Source organism: Pagrus pagrus (assembly GCF_965226575.1).
Source record: "Pagrus pagrus genome assembly, chromosome: 12".
Classification (NCBI taxonomy): domain Eukaryota; kingdom Metazoa; phylum Chordata; class Actinopteri; order Spariformes; family Sparidae; genus Pagrus; species Pagrus pagrus.
Genome location: NC_140196.1, coordinates 11,474,628 through 11,492,221, shown reverse-complemented (window position 1 = coordinate 11,492,221; position 17,594 = coordinate 11,474,628). Strand labels below are relative to the sequence as shown.

Genomic DNA, 17,594 nt, shown 5'->3' with positions numbered 1-17,594 from the left:
CTGAAACTTTGAACAAAGCTTAGTTACATAATGTGCATTTTAACGATGGACCGACCATTGTTTTTTAAGGAAATTGAGGCCAGAGATGCCTGTGTATAATATTGTATGCTGTTTGTTCGCTAGTGATATTAGCTAGCTCATTTGTTGAATAGTTACGGGATGTGTACTGTTGAGGGTAGGGTGAGATACTCAAATTCTCACATGAGTGTTTGTACTCATGTCTAATGATTGTATTTTTATCAAATATTCATTTGTACAAATACTATAATCTCATTCCTGGGTTGTTTGGTGGAGTTGCCCTTTAAGCAGCTGAATGCTCACCAGCTTGTAATTAAGATCTCTCTTGTTTTTAGTTTTTAGTGCCGTAAAATGTTGAGCTTAAAGATGTTAAAAAGCTCAAGTGATGTCTTTAACACTCAATGTTGTCACTTCATCCAGTTAAAAATATTGATTTAGAGCAGCTTTAATTAGAGCCAGTACTTGATCCCATAGACATTGCGATCCAGCTCACTGAGCCTTTAAACTCTTTGGGTGAGCAATGTAAAAAAAAAAAAGTCATTCCGGGTTACTATGAAACATCAGATTCAACTAACCCCAAATTTTCCATCTGAACGACCTCTTACCTTTGTGTCTAATGCCTGCACGTGTCCTCCTGTCAGCTGGTGTGCTCCATCATCGCCGGCATCCTCCACTTCTGCTTCCTGGCTGCGTTCGCCTGGATGTGTCTGGAGGGTGTGCAGCTGTACCTCATGCTGGTTGAGGTGTTTGAGAGCGAGTTCTCCCGCAGGAAGTACTACTACATCTCCGGGTACCTCATCCCAGCTGTGGTGGTGGGCATCTCGGCAGCCATCGACTACAGAAGCTACGGCACACACAGAGTGTGAGTGTGGCATCTCTGCAGAGATTCATTTTTCTCCTGTGGGATTAAAATCAGGCGCATTAGTCCTCCTGTCTCCCCATCACGACAGAACCACACAGCGTGCATGTATGTGCTAATGATAGTAATATAACAAAGAGTAGTCCACCTCTGCCCCCTGGCAAATTTACACCCTGTCACTGCTAAAAGAAGAGGCAGCGAGCAAAGCCGCAACATTAATGAATACACCGGCTAGCCGCACTGGCCTGCTGGGTTTTTATTCTTTGCATGAGGATAATTGCCGCCTTGTCAGTTAAAAGTTTATGCACTTCTCTGCTGGTCTTTATCCAAGCAGCAAGCCTGCAATCCTCTAATTTATGGGATTTAAGTAAACTTCATTTTTACTGCTGTACTCTTCACTTCATTTCTGTTTCCTGGCGATAAACACAGGCCGAGGTGCAATTCATTCTCCAGCCGTCTACAATACATTGTTTACTGTTCAGAGTCTTAGGTACACACTCCGACATCCCACATTTGTAGACATTTGCAGACTGTGAAGTCATAAGTCCAATAACCACTGGCTTTCAGACTGCAGATTCTCGTGGCACGAGGCCAACACTCCCTCAAGGTCGGGTTTTCTTCTCTGTGGTCAGAGGAGTCTGTTGCTGCGGCCGATCATCCTGCCAGCTCTGCTCGGCCCTGATCGATGAGACACAACTTTGTTTTGGCAATGAGATGATTTAATGAACTGAATATCACCTTTTTGCCCCCCGTAGATGCTGGCTGAGGGTTGATAACCATTTCATCTGGAGCTTCATCGGGCCTGTAACCTTCATAATCGTGGTAAGTTGTAATTCTTGTGCACACGTGATAAATATATATATATATATATATATATATATATTTTTTTTTTTTTTTTTCCTTTCGAAGAAAAGCTTTGAAAACAGTTTATAGATTTTCTTTCTCTCCGTGCTGGCAGCCTCTTAGCTCTGCTTTCTTCGATCAATTTGCATGAAAGGAAAGTGGTCCCATTATAGCTGACACGAGGACATCAGTGTCCACTCAGCTATGAAATCCTCTGAAATCAGAATTGGTGAGCGGCAACAACTTAAAGCTGTTTGGTGCTTGCTGTACATCTAGAAAATACTCCCCTCTCGCAATCAGGAGGAGAAATCGTCTCAGGCATGAAGGTCATTTGCTCAGTGGGAAAACAAGGGTGATGGTGGCGACGGTGGTGGTGGTGGTGTGGGGGGGTGAACATGGAAGTAATGAGTGGGTGGGCCAGACAACCATTACCACAGCTCATAGCCCTGCTGAGGATCATGACACATCCCCAGCCAATCCCGGCGCACGGACATCTCCATCTTCACCTTTTAATATTTCATGTGGTGCGCTGGGTGTTCACAATGCGCACCCACACACACACACACATTTAGGACACATGCATGCAGGAATGCATGCACGCAGTCCTGAACAAACACACGGCGTATCCATACAGGCGCATGCTTAAACAAAACATGTAAATCTGTCCATAGGCTGTGAATACATGTAAAACCAAAGAAGTGCAGCGTCGGCAGCGTTGTTTTTTCTCGCACTGGATTTGGCAGAGAAGCCGGAGACCTGAATATTGTAGAGGACAGTCCCTTAGAGACTGGGCATGAGGGGGGGGGGGGAGTCCATATGTAGTTTGCCTCAGCTTTCTGCAGAGTGCCTCCCTGCCTCCTCTTCTCTCTCTTGCCTCGCCTCGCTGTCCGTCCGTCTGTCTGTCTGTCTGTCTGTCTGTGTGTCTGTCTCATCGGATCTGTGTCATCTCTTGCGGCTGTGTTAAATGCATCTCCAGCCACTCGACTCATGCGGACGTAAATCGGCCCCAGTGGCTGGGAGACAAAACTCGGCATTACTCTAAGCTGTGATCTAAAAGCCTCTTTCTGTCCTCTTAGCCACTCCTTTTTCTTCCATCTTTCTTTTTTTCGGTCTCCATCTGCTTTCCACTCATCGTATTGTTGTTCCATTTAAAAGACGTAAGAAAATGAAGTATTTAATAAACTGAGAACACAACATGGAGTTCATTCTGCGTTGTTTTCCTGCCCGCTCGTGCTTTTTGCCGTTTGTTTCTCTTCACGTACAGACGATTGGTCACGCTTTTAAGAAAGGGTCGCTGGGAGCAGATATTTCTTATAGCGAAAAAAATCCAGATTCATTTCTGTTTTTTGTTGAATATTTACAGAAATGCATATTGAATGTTTGAAATGGTATCAGGCCAATCTGAAGCACATCTCCTCCCTTTACCTCGGTGGCCATGGGCCCTCCAGTGCTTACAGAGAGACATCCTGAGAGCATGGAAACCTTTCTGGATGTATGGCTTGAATCACTTAAATGTTTTTCCTGGCCTCGGTAAAAATTGTTTCTAAACTATGGCGCTGGGCTCCGTTCTTTCGTCTCTGAACTCTTCTGGAGCTTTTTGTCCGCGGTACATCAGTTCTGTTTGGACTTCAGCTGATATACATTCTCATATTCAGTGTGGATTTGCACTCTGGGATCGACTATAATGTCAAACAAAGGAGGGAAGAGAAACTTGTGGTGAAGGCCAGAGCTGTGTGTAGTAGACCAAAGCTTTAACCTGGAGTCAGTGTGCTTTATGATCTGCACTGAGGCGTTACATTTTCTTTTTCCTCTCAGTAAAGGTAGGCTGCTAGTGGTGCTCACTATTGAGCCAAAACCACTAAAGATTGAGAAATACTCTACGTCAATGTGAAACAGAACGACAGGGCTTCACAACCAGTGGTGGGATGAAACGGAGTACATTTACTCAAGTATACGTATATTTGACGTACTTGTAAGAAGTATTTTCTTTTTGTAATGCCACTGTATTCTTCTGCTCCACTTCATTTCAGACAGAAATGTACTTTTTACTCCACTACGACTACCTAACATCTTTGTGTACTAATAACTTTACAAATGTCGATGTTTGCATTCAAAACACAGAAGAGCTTTTTCAATATGATTCTTTGTCATGATTAAATTACCCGACATGTTATAGAAGTAGAGCCGCAACAATTGGTTGACTGACAGAAAATCAGTTAACGAGCATTTAGATTTTTTTTTTTTCTTTCAGGGAAACATTCCACGCAAAAGAATAAAAAAGAAAAACAGAAGTGTGCACACTTAATGGGAAAAATTACACACACTAGATAGAAGACAGATCTTTAGACATGACAAATAGAGTCTGAAGAAGGGCTGGTGCCTGAAACAACACATGGAGGTAATAAATGTTCATGGGAGCATTTGCGAGTGTGCAGACCTTTTTTCTCTATCTCCGAGGAGGTTATGTTTTTGCTCATGTCTGTCTGTTGGTTGGTCTGTGAGCATGACTACACAAAAACTACTGAACAGATTTCCATGAAACTTGGATGGATAGAGGATGAATCTCAGCCCAGAATAGACCCCATGAACTTTTGGTGTTGATCCAGATAAATGGACGGATGCAGGAATGTTTTCTTTCTTTTACATGACAAGATAAGATGTTTTATGACATTTTTGTTCATTTCTCAGGGAAACTAATGTATGACTTTAGCTGGTATCTTTCAGTGAGTTTGATGAAGATCCTGATCTAGTGGATTTAATTTTAAAGTAATTAAAGAAGCATCGTCCTCTAATTATTTCAATTATTATATATATATATATATATATATATATATATATATATATATATATATAATGCGTAAAAGTCACATGGGCCATTTTTCTGCAATGAGGAGGTCCATTAAAGTAATACTTGTGTATTTTCCTATTTGCACACGTAGCTCTTTTTATATTCTGCAGAGTTAGTGCTATCAGTGTGGTATTAGTACTTTAATTAAAGTATTTGAATACTTCTTCCACCGCTGGCAACAGGAATTTGATGCCTGTCTAAGTGCAGTCTGTTAACCCCCGATACGCGTCTGTTTTGACAGGTCAATGTCATCTTCCTGGTGGTGACGATGTTCAAGATGGTGAAGCACTCCACCTCCATGAAACCGGACTCGTCCAGGCTGGGGGGTATCAGGTGAGGGGTGTCACTCTGGGAGATTAGCCGGCCGCACTGCGGTTGCTTGCTCTGAGACTGTGTGTGTGTGTTGAGTAGAGGATGGGGGGGTCACTTATGTGTGAAAAGAAAAATAATATGCACCATTACTGCTTTTGCCTCCCTCCAAAAAAAGCAGCATCTGACCAAGACGTTTATTTGATTTTCTCCTCTCTTAAACCCGACTGGACCAATATTTTATATTTTCCCCTTTCAGATTTATATTTTGGCCCGTTTAGGTGCTGCCTTTTTACTTCACTTTATGATTTCAGTATTTGCTCTACGCAGGGTTATATTGCCTTTGCTATTTCTTCATAACTGCATGTTTGACCTTCAGTATCTCTTTGCTCCTGTGCTGGCATAGTTTACAGGCTTCCTTGGAAGACAGACTCAACCACATGCATCACAGATTTAAAGATGGTAAAAATGGAAAAAAAAAAAAGCCCTCTTCTCTCCCCCCTCCTTCATCTTTCTGCTTCCACTGGGCTCGATAAAAAGACAGGTCCCTGTATTTCCGTGCCTGGATTCTTCTTCAACAGTATGTTTGAGGGAAGGCCAAGACATGTTATGTGGGCGCATGATTTTTAGGTTACCACTCGGATTTTGGTCCAAACCCAAAAAAAAAAGGGATTGAATTGGGCTTTCAGGTTTGTTTTTAGCACACGGGAAGCCGCATTAGTGGATGCTGGATTTCACACATTATTCTAAGAAGTCAAAACTCATTAACTGTCATTAACGAGTCTACCTCAAATCCGCTTTGTATTTAGCGTAAAAAAAAGGTGAAATAATTGGTTGCATTTGTGTGATTATTCAGACAGAAAGTCTCTCGTCTTTCTGCGGATCCTCCTCTCATGTGATATGTCGTCGTCCCTTTTCTTCCCTCCTCTCTGCATGCTCGCTGTATCTCTCACAGGTTGGCTCGCTTCTCTCTCGTGTATCAATAACCACCAGCCATCGTCATTGAGAGTGACTGTGAAGTTATCTTATTTCTTCTAGGCTTTCCTGGAAACCTGCTGGGTTTGCAGTCTCTCGGACCGGCAACTGCAAGGAAGACAGCGAGAATATATTTTGACGTGTCAAAATGCAGAATGCACATTCATTGTTAAAACTTTGCATCAGCATCTCTACGCTATGCCGCCTCTTGTGCAACTTGTCTAAAACGAAAATAGCAAATAGGTGTATTTGTTTTGTTTTTTTCTTTTTAACAAGCTGCTGACCAGGAGGAGAGAAACGCCAAACCAAGCAAAGATGACATCTACCACAGTTTTGCTGTGTCACGCGTTAATATCAATCTTCTTTCTCTTTTGCAGGTCGTGGGTGTTGGGAGCGTTCGCCCTCCTTTGTCTGCTGGGGCTCACATGGTCCTTTGGCTTGTTCTTCCTCAATGAATCCTCCATTGTGATGGCTTACCTCTTCACCATCTTCAACACCCTGCAAGGGATGTTCATCTTCATCTTCCACTGTCTTCTGCAGAAAAAGGTAAAATTTGATCCTCTTTGGAAATATAATTATTAGTTGTCGACAACCACAACTGGATTATGCCGGGTGGCAATCAGCGTTTAGTTGCATAACCGCCACCTACCTACCACTAACAAATTATTTCAGAGGTGATGTATTATTTACTTGATATTATAATATGTCTATTATTAACACAATATCAGTATTTCCCTAAATATTGCAATTATTGTCAGTATTGATATATCGCATCACACCTGATTCTTTGGTTTTTGGACTGATGGTTTGATGAAGTTAGAAATTTGAAGACATCACCTTGGAAATTGTGCAATTTTGAACTGTTCAGAGCAAACAAATAATGAATTAGTCAAATAAATAATAGACTGATTCATCTGCAGTATGATGAAAATGAAACAAGTCGATTTTTTTTAAATAAAGGACAACAGAAAGTAATCATTCAAACCACCTTTTAATAATTCAAAAATTCTCTTATTTCAGCTTTTCAGAATGTGAAGATTTCTTGCTTTTCTTTGTATCATGATAAATTGAGGTTTGGGGGTTTTAGACTGTTCAGACAAATCAAGACATTTTGAAAATGTTGCCTTCAGGTCAGAGATTGGCTTTTTTCCCCTGACATTTTATAGACAAAACAATTAATTGAGAAAAGAATCAGCAATTAATTGATTCTGTAATGATCATTGGGTGCAGCTTTAATGTCAAACCCAGCCGACTCCCTTCCAAACTGCAGGTGTGGATCTGTAAATATCTATATTGCATGATATTTATTCGTTCTCAGATGTATCAGAGGGCTAAAATGTTACACAGTATTTGTTATCCCTGTCCTTGTAGAAGTGGCATTTAAACTTCTGTCAGCTGTATGGCTTCAGATAAAGATTTGCGAATTACATCTCTCATGCGGGCAGTGGTTAGCATTGCATCTTCTCCCAGTGTGTTTTGCCCCAGGGCCTCCATTTTCCTGCCACCGTCCAAAGACATGCAGGTTAAGTTAATTGGCGATTCTAAATTGGCCCTAGGGGTGAATAATGTGAATGGTGTGAATACGGCGTGTCCAAGGTGTTACGCCGCCTCTCGGCCCTCAAGGATAAGCGGGTATAGCTAATGGAGGATGGAAGGATCTCTCATGGGGCAGATTGTGTCGCTGTCTGTGCCCTTTGTCCGTCCTGACCACTTGTTCCTCCGCAGGTCCGCAAAGAGTACAGCAAATGTTTCCGTCAGTCCCAGTGCTGCGGCGCGCTGCCGCCTGAGGGTCCCCACAGTTCAGCCAAGACAGCAACATCTCGATCCACGGCCCGCTACTCCTCCGCAACACAGGTATGTACGTGTACGCCACCAGGAATCAGATACGTCAGGGTTAAGGATTTAGAAATATAGCCGCAAATAGTCGAGATATTTCTATTTCACATTTGTTTCTAATGTAATGCCTTTTTTTTTTTCATGAGAACTGATAATATCAGTTTAACAATTTGAGTGAAAAATGCCCATAAATTTAAGAATGTCTTTGTATTCTGTGTGTTCCCTTTTTGCTTTAATGACAGCATGCACCTGGGCTGGCATGGACTCCACAAGTTTGAACAAAACATGATGATTCATGTTGTCCCAGCATGATTTGAAAACGATCCAAAGAGCTTTTTGTGTGGTCACGCTGGGTCTGCCTGTTTCTGCTTGGGATACAACAGATGCAGTTTATGTAAAGTGTTTTAAGTCAGTTACTGCCCCTTAGAAAAGGAATCTAGCCATGATTTGACATTGAGAAAGCCCCATTTTGCTTCAATTAACAATTTGACTCCTGACACTTTCGGTTTATGTGATAATATGAGAGATCCTGGTCTGTGACTTTCTCTGCACAAAATAAATCAATATTCTTTACTTTTTAAAAACAAATTTAGGGATCAGTCAGGGATCGAAACCCAGTGGTGATAGTCATTGGGTTTTTGTGGTCAAAAAATCCCAGAAAACAATAACAATAAACAATAAAACAACAATAAAAATAAATACAAAATAATTAAAGAAATACAGTATCCAGATCTTTAAAGCAATTAGTGAGCCTGTTTTTATTTTTAACAGTAAATCCATTAAGAACATGTCACGATACAAACAGAAGGAAACCAATCTTGGCACATAAGCCACATCAATAAATTCAGGAAATAAAAGAGATACAAATAAAAATACTACAAAAGTACAACATAAATTAGGTATGACATTTTCATAAAAAAGAAAAATGTAGAAATATTTCCATCCATTATGTTTCTTTCTTTATAGCCATTAAATATTGAGACTTCATAAAACTTCCCTCGGTAATTATTAGTCCTTGAGATTAAAGATTCAAAAGAGGCGATGTCCGACATTAATGTTCACCATTCATCAGAAACAGGCTTTGTTTGACTCTTCCAATGGTGGAGAACAATGCTTGAAGCACCGATAAAGCCTGCCAATACAAGTCCAAAGTTTCGTTTAAGATTTAGGTTCTGAGGAACAAACGGCCTTGGCCAGAAAAGTCAGAAAGTATTGAGAGACTGACAAGAAAGACTCAAAACTCTCTGTTTATTTCACTTGAATGTGATAATTGAAAAGCTAAGCCTTTTGATTCTTTCGGCTAAACACAGTCTGAACATTGAAATAGAGATTTCACTGCAGTACTTGATTTTGCTTTGTGATGTTAGGCTTTAGTATCAGGACTGCCGAGGTTGTTTGTCTGGAGATGGGAATGAAACTTTTCATGCATCAGCGCAGTGAAGTGTGTTTCAACTTTTCTCTTTTAAATCTTCTTTTATACCTGTTATCATTGTTGAGAGCCTATTTGAAACCGATTTGAAAAGAGAGAAACTGAGAAAATTTCAGAACAGATAAGAAAGTATCGTTCAATTGAACACGCTGGTCTCTAGTCTCTTCTATATTAAAAGCACTTCTGGGTGTCTTGCAGCGGAGAAGAAAGTGCCTCACAGCGCTGATCTCTCACATTACAGCCTGTAAGTTTTTTTGAGTATTCATTTAAGGCACCGTCGTGTTATGAAGCAGTGACCCAAGAGTTGAAAAATTTGGTTCAAATCATGATCCCACGTAGCCACTTGATCCTCAGGGCCAGAATCCTTAAATAACAGCGGCGCCATGTCGAGTCCTGATCAATGGCTGCTTTTCTCTCCACCCAGAGCCGCATCAGGCGGATGTGGAACGACACTGTGAGGAAGCAGTCGGAGTCCTCCTTCATCTCGGGAGACATAAACAGCACCTCCACACTCAACCAGGGTAAGCAAGCGTTTCTTCCACCGCCACCAGACGAGACACAGTCGCCATTCTCTTTGTGATGAAGCCCTGAATTCACAAGAAACACTTCAGTGGATGCAGCTCACAAGGGTCTGTGACAGCTCAGAAAAGAGGAAAATGAGACCATATTTAATGTCGCAGTTCTCTTTTTAGTGGAGAGCGAAAAATGCCGCGTTAAATGCCGCCTCCGAATCAGAGCGTTTTTGCTGCATTTCACCGGGATCAGGTGAAAGGAGAGGCACAGAGACAGAAAAGTGGTGGCGTGAAATGTTCCTGACGAGGAGTTCAGATCCTAACAACCCTGACTGGAGAGGCCGACTGTGACGCAGCCTCCTAACTCTTCTTCTACTCGAGACTGATTGTCAGCGTGAATGCAGGGGTTGGGGGAGATGAGCAAAGTCAGGCTGAGGTCAGAGCAGATTTTGGGAGTCATCCCGGGCTTCATGAGGCTCAGGCTCCAGACTGTGCCAGCGCGGATTTGGCTGTACTTATGAATTAGTTTAGTTTTTTTTTTTTTTTATAAAAGAAACACACGCCAGAGTTTCTCAGCGATCCGTCCAAATGACGGAGGATAGTTATTACATTCTTGAGGATTTACACAAGCGATGATAGGGATACTGTATAATTCAGGACAGGCCACTTAGACGTGTTTTGTCTAGCGTCTCCGCTGGATGAGGTTGTTTAGATAAATTTGTCTCAAGTAAACACTGGAGTTGATTGTGTTGCCAGGCCTTGGTCAACACTTGTTATAATAATATTGTTTGTCAGTTACATCATCCGACTGTTTGGATAATGTCATGCTGTGACCAACGTTTCTGTGGCTGCTTTGTCCGTAATAGAACGCAGACATGTTGGAGGTCATAAATCTTTTGTGGTGTCAGATGTTGGACAGGGAATGTCAGTGTTTTGTTTATGTCGACAGCTACCCAGCGCACCACCACAGACCGTGGAGTACAGTACCTCCAGCTCTTTTTCCTCAACTGTTTTTTTCCCTCCTGATTTTTCTCCCTCTCTCTCTCTCTTCTTCCTGTTATTTCAGGGATGACTGGCAACTACCTCCTAACTAACCCTCTCCTCCGAACCCACGACACTAACCCTTATAACAACCTGCTGGCAGAAACTGTGGTGTGCAACACCCCCTCTCCACCGGCCTTTCACTCCCCAGGTGCACATCCACCCTCCACCTTTATTCTTACGTAGATTTGTGTTTGTTGTGAAGAAAAGGTTTGACATCTTATTGGGGAGAGTTTGATGAGACAATCTATACCACTCACATGTCATGTCAGCTAGCAGCTAGTTAGCTCAGCTTAGCAGAAAGACTGGAAGCTGGGGAACAAACGGCGAAAATGGTATGAAAATCTGACTAACGGCATCTTTAAAGCTCACAATTACCCCTTTTTCACCAACATTAAACAGTCCTGCTTGCAAGCCTAATTTTAAACCGTTAAACTGATAATAAATTGGTTCTGAACCTGAAAAGCTTGCTCCCAGCTGGAACCAAAAAAAGTAGGTTTTTCAAACTGTAGGGGGCTCGTCATATTCTACAGGTTGGAAAGAGCGGATTGAGACGGCAATTGGCATTGTCCGAAATAGGTTTTCTTATTTTTTCTAATCAGTAACAGATGTTCCGTGCTTGTTTCTTGTTTTTTTGTTTACACTAAAATCGAACTGTAAAAGCAACAGGTTGTGGTCTTTATGGGAAATGGCTAGCTGAAACGAGCTGAAGCTAGCTTTTGAAGCTCCATTATTAACAAATATCTCATTTGTTCGATCCATACAAAAGCGACAATTTGCTGCTTTCGGGGTGGTCATGTGCCGTACTACTTCTTGGCTCTGAGCAATTGTTAGCAAACCAACGGAGACACAAAGAAGTTGCTGGTCACAGCACATCATCCCCTGTAGAGCACTGAGTTATCTGTTTTACACAGACTGAACAAAGAAGACAAACTGTGTTTCTTAGGGAGCTTCAGAAGCCATTTGACAGAGCCAGGCTAGCTCTTTCCCCCCGTTTGGAGTTTTCGTGCTAAGCTAAGCTAACCGACTGGCTCTCGCGTCATGATAAGGGACAGATATGAGAGTGGCATCGAGTTTCTCATCTTACTCTCTCCTTTAAGTGTGTGACTAATTAAAAACACATGAAAAATGGTTGTGGCTCTGACGCAGCATGCAATGAAAATGTTGAGAATAATTATTCTAGATTTACCTTTTGTTCTTCTTCATTCACACCTTCTCTGCATTACCAGTAGTTCTTATCTCGGCCAGTTCCTCCTTTGTAAACACAGAAGGAGATAAACTCAGACGTCAGGGCTGTCTTATCTCGTCTACTGAGCAGCCGAACGGGAATTCCTCTGTGTTGAATATGAGCTTCACACTTTGGTTCAAGTCATTTACGTTGTCACCCTGCACTCATGAATGTGGATGTCTTTGGACTTTCTTTACTTCAAATTAGACTGATTTAAAGCCTGTCAGTGTTTATGGTGACCTAGTTCCTCACTGGCAGAGCAAAAGAAACCCCAATCAAAGAAGAGAAAAAAAAACAGAAGCACATGACGCAATGCGGGCAGAGTCATAGCCCTCAGATATTCACAGGCATTTGATGATAAAAGAGAATATAGAAAAACAGCAGTATGGAGACTGTGTGTGTAAGGAGAGGATGTGCAGTAACATATAGCTTTAACCTTCTGCAGTCAGCCCAGCCTTGTTTTGTGCTGCGAGGTTGCTTACAGCACAATGAGAGTACTTCACACTCAGAGATAATGAAGCAGGGCTGGGACCAAACAATGTCTTCACAGAAAATCAAAGACATTTTACACTTTTTTTTTTTCCCTGCGCGTGTGTGAGAGAGCTCAGCAGCAGCCGAGCAGCTCCGACACAGAAGTCAGCATGTACGCAGACAGCTTGTGCTTTATTGCCCTAAAATGTTTACCCGCTTAATCATTGTAAGGATAATTGCGTGTTAACACAGGAGAGCACCAGAGACAGATAAAAAAAAAAACTGCAGCGTTTAATTAGCAGGTAGTTTTGAATGTCGACTTAAGCGTCTCCTTACCTGTAGAAACACTTCTTCCCCTGAGGCGACCCGCTAAACAGGCAGATCAGGAAAGCAGAGAGGAAAATTCAAAGATTTAACATATGGAAAATAGTTTGAGCGACGCCGTGACACACAAACGTCAAAACCTGGTGTGAAGATCACCAACCAAGTATGAAATGCGCGCAGAGAGACTGTCAACTCCAACATATCGCCTGCTATAGTCATTACACTTAGCTCCTGGAAAAGGATGAGCGTGTCTTCTATTATAAGTGTATTAATACTAAGTAATACTCTGCAGATGTTCATCCGATGCAGTAAAACTCGGTAAGGGGAACATCTCTGCTGGAACAGTTCCCAGAGTGCAGCTGTCGCCGTGTCCAGTTGAATTCTGTTCACATCATTTCCCTCGCTCCCAGTAGACAATACCTGTCTGCGATGAAATTACAGACCGGGCATAAACAAATGCAAATTTGGAAGTGGGGTCTATTCAGAGAAGTGTCTAATAATCTTCCCCCTCCCCAGTTCTTTTTTTGCCCTTTTGCTCCTTTCACTCTTCTTAGAAATGTCTTTGATGTCGTTGTTTTTTTTTTTTTCCCTCAGTTGAAGTCATCCATTTTCTGACATGTTGGTTTGAAACCTAAGACTACAGTTTCCCTTTTTCTGAGTGGCTATGACATCATGCCTCCCACCCTACAAAATGTCACAGGCTCACAGTGTACCCAGTAAATAAAATCCTCATATCAAATCAAACTAGCCCCCCTTCACTTTCATCCTGCTACCTGAGCTTAGTCATAGTGCTGCACAAAATTATCTTTGTGTGTGTGTGTGTGTGTGTTTTGTTCACATAAAAGTGATAGATGTACGCTTCTGCAAGGGGTGAAAAAAAAATTAATATGTGTCATTCAGGAAGAAATAATTTCGTCAGGAGATGTTCTTTTACCTTAGAGTTTTTTTTTTTTAAAATAAAGACTGTGCTTGCTGCTGAACCCTTTCACCTGCTGAGTCCAGGATTCAGTTGTCCTTGGTTTGTCCTTTAGCGCTACTCAAACTGTTAAACACGTAATTTCGCTGTCATTCTCCACCCACCTACAACAATTTGAGCAAAGCATCACGTGGGCTAAATTACAGTTAATTGCAAGGACACGATCCGAGCTGGATTGACTGAATCCCGGTTGGATGTTACGAGCTTCCACTTTTGTCTTATTTCAGTGATTTTGTTGTTTCTTGCTGCAATTGAAAAAAAGCATCTGTTTTACTTTTTTTGCACATCAGCTGTTCTTAGGCCAGATAGCCTGAGCAGACACACTTGATGTGAGTGGTGGCAAAGTGAGTCATTGCACCGTGCCTGTCTGTCGTGGTGTGTCGGGGCTGTTGCTGTGCTTGTGGGGCCCCAGTGCAGAGAGGTGGCTGGCCATCTGTGTTCGACATTACTCTTTTGTCTTGCCTTCCTTTAACGGCTGGAATGTTTTATTCATTGTTAATGTCACAACACTTCCTCATCAGCTTGTATTTATTTATTTATTTAACTCCCATCCAGTCAGCCGCTCTCTGTATGCTGCTGTGTTGTTACCTGGTCATCAGCTACTGTATACCGTCTTCTCGTACTATATTTTTTAAGTTTGAAGTCATCTTTTGTTCTCATTTCTCCAATATTGTTCAGGATAATCTCTTAGATTGGCTTTAATGATATTCAGCCATGATGAGGATGGACATGGTGGGTAGCTAATTGGGTTCTCCTTTGAATTTTAAAACTTTTTGCATTTGCATAAAATTAAAATTAACCCAGAGATCAAAGAGTACAAGAGTGAAGTGTCCTGAGCAGTATCAAGTTGTATGTGTATGGTGTGGTGGAGATTGTTTTGTTCTATTTAAAGGCATGAAATTATACCTCACGCACTCTTTCTGCATTTTCTTGCAGGACAGCACTCTCTGAGCAACAGCAGGGACATCAGCGCCATGGACACCCTCCCCCTCAATGGCAATTTCAACAACAGCTACTCCCTGCGCGACGACGACTATGAGTCTGTGGGCGTCAGAGCCCCGGGTGAGCTGGGGGGCCTCAACCTGGACGATGCCGCCTTTGAGAAGATGATCATATCTGAGATTGTCCACAACAACCTGAGGCCCCGCGTGGCCCCCAAAGGTCGCGACGCCCAGAGGGAGCGGGACAGACCGTTGCCTCCCCAGACCAGAGTGACAGTTGACCGAGGCGGGGGTGGGAGCGGCAGCGAGGATGACGCCATCGTGGCGGATCACGCCGAGGCCTCATCCCCCCAGAGAGGAAGTGGAAGAGGAGGACACGCCACCCTGGAGCTGCTCCTGCACCCCCACCACAAGGAGGCGCTGGAGGCCCCCCTCCTGCCCCAGAGGACTCACTCCCTGCTCTACAGCGCCCAGAAGGCCCCCAGGCACCTGGAGGGGCAGGGTGGCCATGGCTCTGAGACTGTTACTGCAGTGGAGGACATGGGCTCCCATTCACCCAACAATAACAGAGACTCCCTTTACACAAGCATGCCAAACTTGAGAGACTCACCCTCGCCCTCAGCTTCGTCGTACCCCCCTGAGGAGGAGGAGGAGGAGCTCTCCCCCTCACCTCGAAGCGAAGGCGAGGATGCGTATCATAAAAGCATGCCCGAGCTTGGCGACGCGCCGCAGCCCATGTCCTACTACCACATAAACCGAGGCACCAGCGACGGGTGCATCATCCCACCCAACAATGAAGACTGCGCACAGGAGGGAGAGGCACCCACCGACGGACAAATGCAGCTCATTACCAGCCTCTGAGTCTTTATTTGCACAGGATTTAACAGATGGGTCCTTTCAGTTGATGTCAAGAGAGCCAGCAAGCCTGGCTCCGCACTCAACATGCCCTTCCTGTTAGGACAGGAAGTGAAATGTTGTTGGGTGGGAAAAGGAATGAAGAAATGACTTTTGCACACAAATCTCATTAACACACAAAACACGTCCATCTGAGGCCAGACAAATGTGGACTGTGAAAGCTCTGCTGTTGGACTAAAGAGGTGCGGAGAATGACACACATGCCGCTGTGTCAGAGAGACGTCTGGCATTTCTGTTCTGTACTGTCGATGAATAAGGGATAAAAAATACTCAAAGCAAAGAACTATGAAACTCCTGTCATATTCCTGGGGGGCTTTGCAGAACCAGGGTCTTTATAGTCATGAGGAAGTACAGAACTAGAACTAGTGTGGCTCCACTACACAGTCAGGACTGTAAAGTTAAGAAACCACTAATTCAGACTCAGGCCTTATATTTTCTCTATTGCACATTTAACTGTTGTCAAAGTAACAGCTAAAGAAAATATATTTTGCTGTACCACTAGTGTAAAAAGTCAAAAAAAAAAGAAAGAAAAAAAAAAGAAAAGAAACGGCAACCATTCAGTAGTAATGCCCTTTCAATGTTAATAAGATTCTTCAGACAAGGTTAATCAAAATGGTGGAAATGTGCTTTTTCCTCTCACACTTGACTCGTTGTAGTATGTTTGAATATGAAAAAAAAAAAAAAAAAGTTTCGAGAGATATCAGTCCATATGAAATCATGCTCACGTCTCTGCTTGTGAAGTGCTTTTTGCTTTCATGAATGATGAGTTTTTGCCAGTAGTATATTTGTTAACACCAGGCCATGCACAGATTTGGGGTGAATTGGAAACTTGTGTAATTTATTTTACTTGAAAGAAATTGTCAGGTTTAAGGACTTCTGTTCGTGTCAATGCGATAGTGCAGTTTTTTGCGGACATGTTTCATCTTTCGACACTAATTAATTTATTAACTGAACTATTCAGAAAGAAAAAAAAACAGAGAAAAAAGAACATGGTTGGAAAGTGTGAAAAGTTGTTGCAGCACTGATTAGGTTCATTTAATTTCTTTTGTAAGAGCCCATCATCAGCTGATATTTAATTCAACTCCTGTTTGATATCAAATAAATGTGAAATTTTTTCTTGTTCGCAGATGTCTGGCTGCTTATTCATGCTTTGGTTAAAAGATTTGCTATGATCCATTTATGTAGGAAATGACCAAAAGCTGCAGATATTCTTAAATGTGTCGACAAATCTCGTGAAAAATCCAAAACTAACAATGTGCGACTTTCAAAGCTCCTAACCCATCAACTCTTGATGAAGATGTTTGTCTTTAATTTCTGGTCACCAATATTTACTTACGCAAAAACACCATCCTTCAACTGAAGGGCACTTTAGATTATTTTTAGCAAATACAGGAATATAGAGTGTTTTTTGGGAAGGTCAAAGTGTTCGCAGTAGGACCTTGGTAGAGTTGCCAGGTTTTTTCATTTCCTGCAAAAACTGGGCATTTATGATGAAGTGTGAAAGAGCGAGACACGGGGGATACCTGACCTGATGATTTGGCTGGAGGTTTCACAGAATAATTGACTAGTGGAACAACAAAAAACACTAATTGACACTGTGCATTGGTGTAGACTAATCGTTCGTCTGAGATTTTAGCACTTAGCTGTAATAAGTGACATCATAATGACAGAAGGTGGACATAGCTTTTATTTTTTCGTTTACACAATAATTTTCTACACGATGCCATGTTAAAAAAACAAAACATGATTTAAGCTATTTAGAGAATGAAAGACTGGACTTACTGAGGGTTTATTCGTCTGCTATTCAGCGGAATAAACCCTCTGCTGTTTAACGTATCCCCTGGTTGATCCTGCCTACATGCTGGTTGTATTTTAAATCTTTTTTGGGACATACTACTTTGTCATATCATTGCACATTTTGTTCATACAGTCTTTGCAGTTTGTGGAGCAAAAGTGAAAAGAAAAAGTAAGAGTTTGGGACGCAGCTGAAATCTGGCTGTGCTCCGTCGCCGTCTCAGTCTATGTGACATATCTTCTGTTGCACAGAGGACTGTGGGTCAGAACAGCCA

General features: G+C 42.3%; 1 protein-coding gene across 10 annotated transcripts in view; it reads left to right on the top strand.

Moving 5' to 3' along the window:
- adgrl2b.1 (adhesion G protein-coupled receptor L2b, tandem duplicate 1) overlaps nt 1–16,647 on the top strand; it is a 90,752-nt gene extending 74,105 nt beyond the window's left edge. For 4 of the 10 annotated variants that reach the window (XM_084369015.1, XM_084369012.1, XM_084369014.1 and 1 more), the window contains 8 exons: nt 660–880; nt 1,633–1,699; nt 4,810–4,901; nt 6,230–6,398; nt 7,578–7,706; nt 9,542–9,638; nt 10,696–10,821; nt 14,606–16,647. In XM_084369015.1, the coding sequence (XP_084225141.1) occupies nt 660–880; nt 1,633–1,699; nt 4,810–4,901; nt 6,230–6,398; nt 7,578–7,706; nt 9,542–9,638; nt 10,696–10,821; nt 14,606–15,471 (1,767 nt within the window). In that variant the 3' untranslated portion in view covers nt 15,472–16,647. Of the gene's footprint in view, nt 1–659; nt 881–1,632; nt 1,700–4,809; nt 4,902–6,229; nt 6,399–7,577; nt 7,707–9,541; nt 9,639–10,695; nt 10,822–13,959; nt 14,014–14,605 lie in introns of all 10 variants that reach the window. The other 6 variants (XM_084369017.1, XM_084369016.1, XM_084369020.1 and 3 more) reach the window with 5 other exon arrangements.
- Nucleotides 16,648–17,594: the final 947 nt, after the last annotated feature.